This window comes from Penaeus japonicus, unplaced genomic scaffold (assembly GCF_977035675.1).
Source record: "Penaeus japonicus unplaced genomic scaffold, GWHDUDI00000001_assembly GWHDUDI00000028, whole genome shotgun sequence".
NCBI lineage: Eukaryota > Metazoa > Arthropoda > Malacostraca > Decapoda > Penaeidae > Penaeus > Penaeus japonicus.
The window spans coordinates 25,226,620-25,241,619 of record NW_028234430.1 but is presented as its reverse complement, the minus strand read 5'-3'; the positions used below and the strand labels follow the sequence as shown (position 1 = coordinate 25,241,619).

Genomic DNA, 15,000 nt, shown 5'->3' with positions numbered 1-15,000 from the left:
GGTTTATTTATGACTAACAAGTCATTGGTGAACTGTTCAACTACGCCCCCTCTGTGTGAAAAACAACATTTTTATAGAAGTATTTTTTTATTATTAATTTCTTCCCAAAGTGGTGCGGTAAGAAATTAAGTCATCAGTTCTGGAAATTAAATATTTCTTTGTATTTGTGAATGTCTGTATTTATGCCATTGCAATTTATGTTTATGTATCGTACTGATCATTAATACAGAGGGGATTTAATAGATATATAATATAGTAAAATGTGAGCTGACATATTAAAGAACACTTTAAGTATCAAAAGAATTAATAGATATATATATCTTTACATTTATTTAATCTAGTGATTATTTTTTTTCTTATTTATTATTAATTGTGTGTGACTATTTATATCTTGGCATTTATTGTTTTGCTGATCAATTCATTTCAGTCTGCATGGCTCTCACAGTCAGGCAGGTAGTCTGTCTGTGTGACAGCCTGGCTGGCTATCTGACTATCTGACTATCTGCTTGTCCCAGTAACAAAGCAGAAAGCAATTTGTCGTTTTCTGAAAGAACGAACGAAGGTGATAATCCAAAATCCCTACCCGCCATTTTCCATCTCGTGGAACGCCGGTGGAGTGATTCTTCTCTGCTCATTGTCTTAATCTTAACACCCTCAGGTTGGCACGCTAGACGAGCAGAGGTGTCCTCCGGGCCACAGAGGAAGGGCGGTCCGGCTGTGCAGTCCCCTCCCCACTCCTCCCCCTCTCCCCCCTACCTGGGAGACGCCAGACTTCTCGGACTGTTTCTATGAGCCTCTTGTCAATATCAGGACGGTGAGTATGAATAGATAATAAGGATAGATGGATGGATAGATAGATAGATAGATAGATAGATAGATAGATAGATATAGATCTATATAGTGGTGAAAGCACATTTCACCTTCCTTGGCAGAATGACCTGAAATCGTTTGCGTCTGAAACATATTTTCCTTTAGTTTTTACGAAGGAATGTGTTACAAAGCAAATGCCGTTAAGAAAAAATATAAGAAAGAAGAATCAACTCAAGACTACTACTACCACTAACGTCCCTTCCAACAGTTGCTGACCCTCTACAAGCGCGGCTACAAGACCCTGAGCGGCAGCGTCGATAAGCAGGCGAGGGACTTTTCCCGAATCCTGCAGGAGCGGAGGACGCCGATCCTTCCGGGCGAGCGAGCGAGTCTCTGGCAGATCTTGGAGATGCTGCAGGATGCTGGCAAGAAGATGGGCTCTCTCATCTCCCACAAGCTGTTTTTTGAGATCGTGCATGAAATAATCAAGGATTATGATAGTTTTACGTTGATGGTGAGGTTACGTTATTTGAATTAGATGTATGATTTATTTAAGTGATTACTATCTAAATATATTTTTTTATTATTTGATTGAATTAATCTCTATGTAGTTTTAAGGGAAGAACTGAGAGTGACCTAGAATGAAATGGAAATGGAATGAATATATTTGTATTTAACAGCTTCAGGTTACTTCAAACCATTATTTACTAAGGCATTCCAATTTTTCCAAAGGATGTTTGCAGGATGAATGAACCAATAAGGACGTATTTGAAATCCGGTCTCAACGCCACCAAGCCCGAAGGTCAGGTCACTCGCCTTCCCCATCTGCTTGCCAAGCGGGAGGTCATAACAGGTCACCAAATGTTCGAAATGGAAGGTTCAGAACCAAGGTAACAATTTTTTTCATGTGCTGCTTTCGCTTTCGCTTCAAGTTGAGACGAAATTAATTATGGAACATAGCAAGAAACACCATAAAGCTTTTTTTATGGAATTTTAAGTGTGAAATATATTTTATTTTTTTTGTCTGTTTTTTGTTGTTGATGCAGTTGGCCAAATTCTTATTTACATATGAAGTAACTGCTCGGGGTACAATATTTCTAATGCAGCAATTTTATTAGAGCAAAGAAGAAACACTTCGCCCCTTTTCATTTTTGTGAACAAATGAATTCTCGTTACTTCCCAAAAGGTTTCAAAATACACAAGTCCGTTACAATTATTCGAAAGAGAATTCACTTCCTCGCAGACTCCTTTTCTATGACGACTTGCAGTGGCGATGAGTGCTTTAGTTGGAGCCTAGATCTGTACAGGGATTCAGTTTCAATACCTATATCAAATCAAATGGTTCTTGGGTAGTGGTCAACTCCCCTAAGAATAATAAAAAGCATTTTTTTCCTTTTTTCTCGTAACTCTGCTGGTATACCAAAAAGCCAACCAGTAAATGTAGACAAAAAAACAAAAACAAAAACATGACCGCCTTTAAACAGAGGTAACCATCAATTTCAAACACAAAAACGCTCTGTTACAATGTTTAATGCAATGATATCTAACAATAAAGAGTGCATAATAGAAGATACAATCCTTGGTGCTCCTCTATTTGAGACATTGCAGTAGGAATAACAGTAGTTTATCAACACGCTGTATTGAATGTTTATTTTTCTTCCATTTAGTCTTAACACCGTTCTCCCACTCACCAGGACCGACAGCTCTCAGGGCGCCCCCACTGTGCAGGTGAGCCTCGAAGAGACCGACGTTCTGGAGACACACGCCGTGACGCAGCTGAGAAGGCAAGCCAGTGTGCCAGATGTGAGTCTGGCGGTGGGCGTTGTCACTTACCTCAATCCTGGACTTGTGTTTGACTATGATTGGTTAGTAGTTTAGTTTGACTGCTGTTTTGTGGCGTTATACGCTAGGAAATTGTGTGAATGGTGCAGTTTATTGATTGTTTCGTGGATTGTTTCGTTTGCATGTGGTAATTTTTATTGTCATATTACGATTCATGAATATTTGCGTTTGAAAGGGGAAGAGACAGTGGCAGATACAGACAGATGAAACGATCATTCCGCCTTGAAAATACCTCGCAAGCGATCTTCATAGAACCTACCTAACTTCTCGGAGTATTCTTAGGGAGGTTCGTGAGGGACCCTTCAAACTGGCAGGATACCTCGTAGAGATCGTGTGGGGACTAAGTGCATCCTCGGACAAGAGCCTATCGTCATCACAAGTGCATTCCCTCAGAGCCGGGGACACGCACAAGGTTCATGGATTCTCCTCCGTCTCTCGCCTCCACTACCCTATCTGTCCCCGCGTGAAGAACTGGTACGTGTACTTCGAGTCGGAAGAACAGTGCTGTTGATAGGAAGGGAACATATAATTGTATATATACATGTACCTGTACATACTTCTGTTCTGGTACACTATGGGTTTGATAACCTTTCTTTGCATACTTGTTTCTGCCAAGTTTCTACTGTATGATACATTTAAGTCGTAAGTGAGAATTCAGAGAGAGAAAGAAGGACATTTTAATGTGTCTTTATGAATAGGATCTTGATGCCTGTGGTGTCGTACATAGTTCGTAACTCGAGAAAGATTAAAAGTGTAAAGGAATATAGTATCGTGTTGGCAAGATAACCTTACTTAACAATTTGGTTTTATTTCTAGAGGTAGTAGAGGACCGTACAAATACAAATACGTACAAATGTTATCTTAATCTTGAGGTAAAACATGAAAGTACTAGCTTTAACACTAAAATCCCGCCATATTTATTTCAGGCACCTGAAGTGCGGGCAACCCAGGCATAACGACACCGACATCCAGTGGGACTTCGGCATGTGTTCGGTCGATAGCGAAGACAGAGGGTCAGAGGCTGGATGTGTCTGCCGGTGTCGAGGCGAGGGCTTGTTCGGACTCGTGATTGTCAACGGAACTGACGAAGGAGTGACAGAGGTAGGACATAAGGGAGAAGGTGAAGGAGGTAGGACACAAAGGGGAGGGGGGGAGGTGAGGACACAAAGGGGGAGGGGGGAGGGTGAAGGAGGTAGGACACAAAGGGGGGGAGGGTGAAGGAGATAGGACACAAGGGGGGGAAGGAGATGAACACAAGAGCAAGGAAGTGAAGAAGATAAAATATAGATTTAAGTGAGAGAGAGCCAGGTATCAAGGGTATGTAGTGAAGTTTTTAATATGAAAAAAGAAGTAAGAATGAAGAGTTTGATTAATTGTTATATCTTAATTCTGATTTTACATCGCAACTTCAATCACTAAGATTAATATCATTAACGTCTCGATATTTTATCTCGAGTCTCAAGTGATTACGAATATGACTTTCTATATATGTGGCATTATTCATTTTTAATCATAATTTTTTCAACTTTTTCATAATGAATTAGTTAAAGGGCTTAGTACTTTAGTGTTACTTTATTTATGTATGTAATCTAGATTCTGAGCCATAGTTAGTATTATGTTTATGATGATGGTAATGGCAATGTATTTTTTTTTCTGATATTGATAATCTTAAATAAGGTTATTTTATAATGATAATGGTAATAAAAATGATTGAATGACAACAACAAAAGGATGATCCAAGTATGATGAAACGATCATTTTGATATTACGTGAATACCAATATATATACTAAAATGAATAAGACAGCTAAGGTAAACATCCAACATCTTACTCCCACCCCCCTTCTCTCTCTCTCTCTCTCTCTCTCTCTCTCTCTCTCTCCCTCTCCCTCCCTCTCCCTCCCTCTCCCTCCCTCCCTCCCTCTCCATCTCCTCTCCCTCTCCATCTCCTCTCCCTCTCCTCTCCCTCTCCTCCTTCCTCTCCTCCTCCCTCTCCCTCTCCCTCTCCTCCTCCCTCTCCTCCTCCCTCTCCCTCTCCCTCTCCTCTCCTCTCCTCTCCCTCTCCCTCTCCCTCTCCCTCTCCCTCTCCCTCTCCTCTCCCTCTCCCTCTCCCTCTCTCTCTCTCTCTCTGTCTCTCTCCTCTCCTCTCCCTCTCCTCTCCCTCTCCCTCCTCCCTCTCTCCCTCTCCCTCTCCCTCTCCCTCTCCCTCTCCCTCTCCCTCTCCCTCTCCCTCTCCCTCTCCCTCCCTCCCTCTCCTCCCTCTCCCTCTCCCTCTCCCTCTCCCTCTCCCTCTCCCTCTCCCTCTCCCTCTCCCTCTCCCTCTCCCTCTCCCTCTCCCTCCCTCTCCCTCTCCCTCTCCCTCTCCCTCTCCCTCTCCCCCTCTCTTTCTCTCCCCCCTCCCTCCCTATCCCTCCAGGGGGCACCAGAACCCACGTGGCAGAAGAACTACGTGACCGGGGTCGGGTGCTGCACTTCCTTCCTGCTTCTGCTGCTGTGCCTTCTGCTGCAGCTGCCCAGGTCGTGTGCCGCCGCCGTGCAGCTGCGGGCGGTGAAGTGCGCGTCGCTGGCGGGCGTAAATGGGGTGTTCGCCGCCCTCGCGCTCTGGCAGGTGGACAAGGTGGGTGGATGGTTGGTAGAGGGCGCTTGATAGGATTGTTTGTAGTGTATTTATTTATTTATTTATTATTTTATTATTATGATGATAATTAATATTATTATTTATTTTTTAATCAATTATTTTGTGTATATATATATATATATATATATGTATATAAATATATATATATATATATATATATATATATATATATATATTTTTTTTTTTTTTTTTTTTTTTTTTTTTTGGGGGGGGGGGGTCGTTTATAACCAATGGCAAGCGCGAATGACAGCCTATAACTACACAAGTTCCTTGTCCATCACTTCCTGCGGCATTTGTTTTGCTTAATTATCCAATTCATGATTGTCTGTTTGTATTGCTTGCTTTTTGGTGAAACACACAACGGAAATTTGATATCAATGCGTTGGGTTTCCTCTTTGTGTCGTGAAATAGCTCAAAAGTCTGTCGAATTTCTGCTTGATTATCATTGAATACACACATCCACACACATAACTAAAGACATACATGTACACATACATGAATACATATATGCATATATACATATACACATATACACATATACACATATACACATATAATCCCGCTCACTCCCGCTCGTCAATAAAATAATGGCCTTCCTCCCCCCCAAAAAAAAAAAAAAAAAGAAAAAAAAAAAAAAAAAAAAAAAAGTTTTGGCTCCTTTGACAAACCATCCGAAATCTCTCCTCCTCCAGAGCGACTACCTGACGGTGCTGGTGGCGGCGGGCGTGTGCTTCGTGCTGTGCTTTGCCGCGGGTGTCAGCCAGCAGATGCTCCTCCACCACCGCCTCTCCCTCAGTCCCCACGACGCAGGCCTCCCGCCCACCTGCGTCAGCAACATTATGATCTTCTGTAAGTGATGCTCGGTGGTGGTTCGTTCTTCGGTGTTTGGTATTGAATCAGAGTGGATGTTATGTTGGGGAGGTTTTTTCTTCTTCTCGTTGTGCTATTTATTTTTTGGTTATTTGGAATGGACATTTCTCATTTTCACTATTGTTGATGTAGTTTTTACCAGTGCATGGCACAATAGTCATCAGTAAATGCTTTTTTGTAACGTTTGTCTGAAGACCCTTATACGAAAATGTATATGACAAAGCTTCATTATATTAATAGTACCGACTTAACTATTTTTGCAATATCTTATGGTGCATTTACTTACTGAAGTTCTTCCGCATCAGCTTTGACGATGGTGGTTGGACTGCTGATTTGGGTGGTCCACAGTGTGACCCAGTATCAGCTTGGCACTCCCTGGCTCACGCTGGGCCCTGCTTGGCCCCTCACGGCACTACTCGTGGGCATTCTCGCGGCGCTCTCGCTCCTGTGGGTGATCGTGGCGGGGCACAATCTGTACCAACTCACGGTGTTACAGGAGGAGTCTTCTCACTACGTTCTCGTGTATGTTCGATTCGTCTTTACTGTACGTTTCTGTGCGCCGGTTCCTGGGTCGCATGTTTCACGGACTATAATTCTGCTCTAGTTAGTCTTATTGTTTCATCTTTAATCCTATCCTCCCGAGATATTAATACAAACGGATCCTTTCCTTCGGCAGACGTGACAGGTTGTGGCATCAGGTGCTGCTTCTCGTGGGGGAGTGGGTGCTGGTGATCACGAGCGCCTTGTACAACCATCCAGTTGGCCGCTATTTTTTCTGCTGTGCTACGGTCGTGCAGGTAAGTGAGACACGGTTGGTTGATGGGTGGCCCTCATATTTAGTGAGTGCTGATTGTGAAATATGAACCGTTGGGCATTTTGGTTGGTTGTTTGTTTGTTTGAAAATGCGCGCACGCACACGCACACACGTTGAAGCCTTACACATTTATATTGCTAATGCACTTTCTCGTTGCAGAGCTTTCTCATGATAATCATGTACACCTGCAAGAATGAGGACGTCAATGCCAAATGCAGGTGCAAGCGTACGTGCTGCCCTCCCGTGGGTCACTGCCGAAAGTCTTCTCAAAGTAAGTCTGTAGCTCTGTTTGTCTGAGGTTGTTTATCATGTTTACTTTAGCTTTAGAGGCATGCGAATATTCATGCAGGTGTGCATAATGGATCAAGTATCGAACATTTTTCCCGTCTTGATATGATTTTCTAAATAGCAACAGCTGTTTTGCATTACTGACTGACCCCATCTGCGCCGGCAGGTGAAAACGGGAGCAGCCACATGTCGTATCACCTCACAACCACCACGACGCCAAGCGAGAGGGAAGGAAACTTCAAGTACTTCAGGGATGACGTGGCCGCTGATTCCCTTGAAAAGGATTTGTTCACCGCCAAGAAAGTCCCTCCTGGACCGGGTCACCCTAGGTTGGGGTCACAGAGCAGGGTGCCTCTTTACATGCGTCGCAACAGCCGGGACGGACATCACCTGCAGATACCCAGGAACACGTTGCTTATCCGAGGGGTAGACCTGTTAAGGGGCGAGGAGGACAAAGCCCCGCAGGACAACCGCCTACGAGCTTCAATGTCGGCCGAAGAGATTCTGTCCCATCGCAAGAAGAAGATCCTGTTGGCCGCCCCGCACGCCACGAAGCGCGACCCCACCTTGGAAATGCTTAGGATCCAAAGGTGCCCAGGGACCAGCCAGGATCCTGATGGGAGGTACCTGGATATGTCGGTGCCGCAGCACAAGCTCGCCGGCGAAGGACTCCGTCAGGATGCCTTGAATAAACACAGCTGTATGGCCATTAACAAGGAAACGTCTGGATCGACGGGTAACAGCTCGGTTCACAAGCAGAATGGCTTCCGACAGACAGCCATCGCGCACAAAAACATTTACCAGAACAACAACAGGCAGTCGTCTAAAGAGGAAACGGACAGTTCTGCCCACCACTACCTTCCCATGAAGGTGAACTCTCACGTAATCCTTGCGAAACATCGAGCATTAGAAAAGCAAACGGAACCGACCATTTCTGTCCATGCCGAGTACATGATGTCAGATCACTGCTCCTCAGCAATCCTTCAGAAAGTCCCTCGTCCTTGAGTAGCCTTGAAGGTCGGGGTGTCTGGCCAGAAATTAATAATGAAGGGCACTTTGTTTCCTGACGGAGGTCCCACATGCTTATAGCCAGAGGACACTCCAAGGTCTTCTGAATCAGAAGTTGTATAATTCTTAGTATTTATGGATTTTTATACATGTACTGTAGTAAATAACGAAAATATTCGATTTGTTATTAATGTAGAAGAGAATGTACAAAATACTATTCTAGTTTGTATATATATATGTGTGTGTATAAAGCAAATGTTAATGTATATGTGTTGAGCATACTGTATAATACTCTAACAGTTAATGAATGTGCCTCGTCCCTTTGGATTGTATCAAAGAATGATATAAGAACTGATACTTCACTGCCCATAAGTAACGTTATATACAAAGATATTCAGTGTAATAAGAATACACTGTCAAAACGTAATGTAGCGTTTTATGTTATGTTTATTCTTTCGCTCGTTTCGGCATGTCTAAATAGATCGAGGGCGGAAATAATAAGTGATTTGAGAGAATTTTGTGGTTTATCTTGGTCAAGTATTCATTCGACAGAAGATCCCCAAATTGTCAGTCCTTATTTGGGTATGGAAATTGGACAAAGAAACGACCCGTTATGCTTTCAGAGTGTTGTATACATTAACCATTTATATCAAACATGACCACCTACTGGTAGATCATGTCTGAATCGTGTTCAGAAGTGTTCATTTCGCTCTCATTGTTAATCTTTCTAGGATTTGATTAACGCGTTATGTTATATTCGTGTTCGTCTTTCACAAGGCAACTTTTTTTTTGTATTTTATGTACTTCTCTGTGATTATAGCATTGTATTCAGTCAAAAGGTGCCATACTGTTAAATCTCATTTCCTCTAAAGACTTGAAAAACTGTTAGGTTGTAAGCATGTGTTTGTTAGATGTCATTAAATGTTGCTGCAAAACGTATAGTGTGATCTAAGCCTGAGTCTCCGAACTGAAATGAATCTAGAATCTTTGCCCAGTTTACACTGTACATAGATTAATAGATAACTTAGGAAATATATATCTGACTAGGTATACGAATATCAGTAGCAGTGGTGGTAGAGGTATTGATGGTTGTATTTCGTTAGTAGTAACAATATCAATGATGATAATCTGAATATGATATGGCAGCGCAAGCACGGTTATAAAGGAAGGATTGAAGGCTCTTGTTTGATTAAAGAGTGCCACTCCTTCTCCTTCTCCACCACCACCTCCTCCTCCTTCTCCACCACCACCTCCTCCTCCTCCCGCCCATCCCACCACCTCCTCCTCCCCCCATCCCACTACCTCCTCCTCCCCCCATCCCACTACCTCCTCCTCCCCCCATCCCACTACCACCACCTCCTCCTCTTCTTCTTCTTCCTCCTCCTCCTCCTCCTCCTCCCCCTCCTCCTCCTCCTCCCCCTCCCCTCCTCCTCCCCCCCCCTCCTCCTCCTCCTCCCCTCCTCCTCCTCCTCCTCCTCCTCCCCTCCTCCTCCTCCTCCTCCCTCCTCCTCCTCCTCCTCCTCCTCCTCCTCCTCCTCCGCCTCCTCCTCCTCTCCTCCTCTCCTCCTCTCCTCCTTCCTCTTCCTCTTCCTCTCCCCTCTCCTACTCTCCTTTCCTCCTCCTACCTCCTCCTCCTCCTCCCTCCAACTCCTCCTCCTCCTCCCTCCCTCCTCCTCTCCTCCTCCTCCTCCTCCTCCTCCTCCTCCTCCTCCTCCTCCTCCTCCTCCTCCCCCCCCTCCTCCTCCTAGAGCTTGTCGTCAAATCTGCTACCCATCAATAATGGACCCTAAATGAATGGTCGTATGAGAAAGAGGCTCGGTAAGAGTAATACAGTACACCTCTTCTATGTCAAGATATGTTCTTTGCATGGCTCTAAAGGCAGGGTTTAGAAAGTCCTGTAACTTCTCTAAGTACTAGTAGTAACGTGTATAGCATACAATAGACAAGAGTACAAACCGAATTAAGATCACAATTGAAGAAGGCAAGTTACCGCAAACGCAGAATGAGCCATAGATATTAATTATAGTAATGCAAAAAAAACACCCTGAAAAATGCCAATATTCTATAAAAATCACAAAACCGGAAAATCGAAAGGAAATGGTATAAGAATCATACGAGAATTATTATATCAGACATTAAAATTGGCCTCCCCAGATTAGCCAGTAGCCATTTTATGGTAAAAGGTCAGTCTTTAACACCTAAGAATTAATCACAAAAGACGTGTTGTAGATGCTAATAACCCGTTAAACAAGGTACTAATAACCCATTAAGCAACGATACACAAATGACTGGAGTAACATCGAAATAACCCATCATGCAAAATTACAGTAATGTGCCTTCAAACAATCAAACTTGTATATCCAGAGTGAAAATAGTGATAAAAGACAGCTTGGTCAAATATTACATGAAATTTTGATAAAATGCACTAACCTGGTCTCGAGGTATGAAGAGATTTGTCAAAAATGTCCAAGTAATTTGTGAAGTAGTGCATTTGTTTTTCTTGAGGACAGTGCTTGCTACTTCTTGTGTTTGCACGTTCCAGTTCTACCTTTCGGCTAAAAATGAAAAGTTTGATTTTTGTGACCAACAGGCACATACTACCCTTTGATGTAGACATTTTAACAGCAATCGGATGCAAGCGCACACTAATGCAACCACATTCTGCGAGAAAGTCATTTCAATACCCGTTTGTATCTTGTTGGGCTGATAACAATTTTTTTGTCAATAGCTGAGTTCTTGCTCTCTTGAGCGCGCATGCACGCACGCAGACACACTTGTATGTATGTACATTCATATACATACTGTATATGTATGTATGCATGTATGTATGTAATATACATTATTTATATATATATATATATATATATATATATATATACGTATATATATATGAAATATATATATATATATATACATACATACGTACATACGTACATACGTACATACGTACATGTTTACATGTTTACATGTTTACATATGTACATATATATGAGAAGAGACGAATCGTGAAATAAGTATTGATACAGAAAAAATGCAAGGATACAATGGAAACTAGGGATACATGGGCACAGTAGCAGATGTAAAGATGCAGAAATACAGTAAAAATATGAACAGAAAATAATGTAAGGTCAATTAAAGATGTAGATTATAAATGATAGATCCAGAGAGATCCAGAGGCACAGTAGAAAATGTAAATTAAATAGGATATAATGAAATTTGAAGAGATACAGAGAGTTTGAAATACAGTGGGTGATGTAGATATGTAAATACAATGAAATATGTCATTATACAGAGAAATGCTGAGATACAACGATGTAGAGATCCATATATGAAATACAAAGTCTTTTTCCTTGATCAAGACTACCTTTTACTATTTTCAAGAAAAACGTACTTAACCAGGTACTGTCTATTGTAAAACACACGTTTCTAAATTCTGTTATTGTTTTCAATAGATAAAGGAGACTGCAGTGCGTAAAATAAAGTCATCAAATGTTAAGCTCTCATCCCCATGTCTCACGATAATGCTTCCATGGCACATTTCACACGAGCATTTGGATTTTCTGTCGCTGTTGCTTCGAGAGCGTGATGTATGAGATGAGATTTTAGACAACTTTTCCCACAATGCTCCTTACGCCTGGCAGTACATTCACCAGCCAATCATCGTTTGTAGAACGTTTCTCCTTAACTTCATATCACTTTTCACTATCCTTTTTAGTGGGTAGTTCATGAACAGATTGTAAGATAGATCAATTATGAGTTTATGTATTTTGATACTATATAGAGGCTTTCTGCAGCGTCACAGTCGTGAAATCATTTCAACTTCGTGAGCGGAGCATAAGCACTGTCGGGCGTACGACAGCAAAAGTGTCGTACTGCTCGAATAAAACTAGCCGTCACGCTCATAGAGCGACCTATACCTGTGTGGCGCGCCTTTGAAAAATACATTTTACAGTTGTTTGCTTCTTTCACTAATGAAAAACACTTTTGAGGTCATAGGACACGACAACTACATTGTTTCTAGTTTGCTTTAGTTTATTCATATTGGCATGTGAATCTGAATAAGGTAGTATGATGTTAACATCATACTACTTTAGGTATGAAAAATGTTTATTTCTTCAAACAGCAGTTGTGCAGATTAGCAGTCAGTAAATAGATCTTATTTGTGCAAATATAGAATGCATTCCATGACACATCAATCAAAGCAAAATTTATTCTAGGCTTATTCACCTAGGTATGCTATACTTACATATATTTTCATGATATTTATATTGCAACAAACGTTATCCTTGCATATTGTGTGTGCATTACAGAAGTAGTGTTGAAAATTGATATCATGCAACACACGTTATTTGCTAAAATTATAGGTTATCACTAATTAAACTAAACTCAGGTATTCTATCGTTTTACATGAGTTACCGACTTGATTTTATTTTTCACTGAAGAGAACACTTGCTCCCCATCAAATCTAAACAAATTCAAACGTATTACTCTGATTGTGACTATATACTTTAATAGCCTAAAATTACCAGTCTGTCCTGAAAATGAATATAAAAATACATCCAGTACACTTTTTGGTCTTGTTTGAATATTTTCCATGTCAAACACTTAGTAAATTCAGTTTCTTACGAGTTAAAAAGTAAATGTAATCCAAGCCAAAGGATTCAAACAATCATTAATCACCCATTTATCAAAACTACATATGGTGGTATTTGTTTTACATTTTCATGCATGATCTGGAGTCTCAAAATATGTAATATACTATCCATTATAATCTTACTTCATTGTTCCATAAATTTTGTTGTAAATCGCCTTTAAAAATACTCTTTAAACGGCTGAATGAGACGACATAAAATAAAAATCAGAAAATATTTGGCATTTTCGCTATTCGGCTATGGTTCGCGCATGCGTGTTGGCGGCCTTATTGGATAGGTTGGTACGCGTGTGCCATAACTTGAAATATGGCAACAAGCGATTGCGAGTTTTTGGCAATTATTGCAGATAAGGACGCTCCAGATTACGATTATAAGATTCATGAACTTTAAACTTATGAGCCTGACCGGTTGATAGTGACAAACTAACATTGCCTAATTGTAGAAATCAGATTTGACGGGCGCTTTTCGGCTATCTATATATGTGAATTTCATGTTATTCATTTATTGTCTTTAAGGGTAGCGTTTTAGGATATTACCTATGCGGCCTATACCAAAAACGGGAACTGATATATATATTTCCACATATATATATATATATATATATATATATATATATATATGTGTGTATACAAGTTTATGCATACACACATTGATACAGTGGTGAGATTATTATTATTATTATTATTTTATTTATTTATTTTATTTTTTTTATTTTTTTTTTAGAAAAGGTTCTTACATTACAGGTCTCACTACCACAATCTCTAGCAGCAAACCGTACTGGCTGACCCGATATACGTGCAAAGGTTTATATTTGGGTTGCCTTCGCATGTGCTATAATCTAGCAAGCAAAATTATCAATTTTAGATATTTTCCCAAATTGCTTTTCCAAAATGTATCGATAATAGATAAAGCATAATTAATACTGAACAGACTGAACCACTGATCCGCTCCACCCGACATCATATCTGGTTTTACTCGTGTTTTTGACCATCAAAAGTCAGTAATAGATCTATGAGAGTTCTACCAAAATAACTTAAAAGTAAAAGGTGTGCATGGTGAAAAAAATTGAGAAGCCCTCATTTAAGATAACAAGCGATTTTCGGGATCAACGATCTCGTACCGTTTCTTATGAACCGCGAATTTCATTACTCTCTCTCTCTATATATATATAGACATATACATATATATAATGTATTATATACATACATATATATATATATATATATATATATATATATGATGTGTGTGTGTAACATATGTAAATGTGTATTTATATGCATGTATATACATAAATACAAATTTTACCTCCCTGACCGGGACTCGAACACGGGTCGTCAGAGTGACAATCCCGGCTACCAGCCCAATAGACCATGCGACACACCAGATGCCTTACAACCATCATGGAAATCACCTATATGCTCTTAGCAGAGCAGTGATAGCGAGGTTTTACAGACAATTCCCGTGGGCACTTGGCAGCAATTAATTAGAAGTTCAAGTCTCAAATCAGGTTACCGAAGTTATATCTATGTGAGAAAGAAGGTAGAATGCAGTAACCTGATTTGTGACTTGAATTTCTAATTCATTGCTGCCAAGTGCCTATGGGCATTGTCTGTAAAACCTTGCTATCAATGCTCTGCTAAGAGCATACCCACTTGTCTTTTAGTACGTTGCATGGTCTTTTGGGTTAGTAGCCGGGACTGTCACTCTGACGACCCGGGTTTGAGTCCCAGTCAGGGAGGTAAACTTTGTATTTCCATATTAAATGCGTTACTGCATTCTACCATCTTTCTCACATGTATATATATACACATATACATACTTACATATAAATGAATAAGTATATATATACATACATATACACATATACATACTTACATATAAATGAATAAGTATATATATACATACATATACACATATATACATACATACATACAAATACACACACATATATATACATGTGTGTGCATATGCATGTTTATATATATATACATATATACATATATATACACATATACAAATTTTACCTCCCTGACCGGGACTCGAACCAGAGCCGGCAGATTGACAGACACGCTCTGAATC

General features: G+C 40.7%; 1 protein-coding gene across 2 annotated transcripts in view; it reads left to right on the top strand.

Annotated features, from left to right (window-relative positions):
• The window catches only part of LOC122254133 (uncharacterized), a 39,378-nt gene extending 30,174 nt beyond the window's left edge, over positions 1–9,204 (top strand). For both annotated transcript variants that reach the window (XM_043017663.2, XM_043017662.2), the window contains exons 14-25: positions 659–814; positions 1,079–1,324; positions 1,543–1,700; positions 2,505–2,675; positions 2,935–3,126; positions 3,579–3,753; positions 5,068–5,268; positions 5,982–6,138; positions 6,465–6,681; positions 6,836–6,956; positions 7,133–7,244; positions 7,428–9,204. In XM_043017663.2, coding sequence (XP_042873597.2) covers positions 659–814; positions 1,079–1,324; positions 1,543–1,700; positions 2,505–2,675; positions 2,935–3,126; positions 3,579–3,753; positions 5,068–5,268; positions 5,982–6,138; positions 6,465–6,681; positions 6,836–6,956; positions 7,133–7,244; positions 7,428–8,266 — 2,745 coding nt within the window. In that variant the 3' untranslated portion in view covers positions 8,267–9,204. The remainder of the gene's footprint in view (positions 1–658; positions 815–1,078; positions 1,325–1,542; positions 1,701–2,504; positions 2,676–2,934; positions 3,127–3,578; positions 3,754–5,067; positions 5,269–5,981; positions 6,139–6,464; positions 6,682–6,835; positions 6,957–7,132; positions 7,245–7,427) is intronic.
• The last annotated feature ends 5,796 nt before the right edge of the window (positions 9,205–15,000 follow it).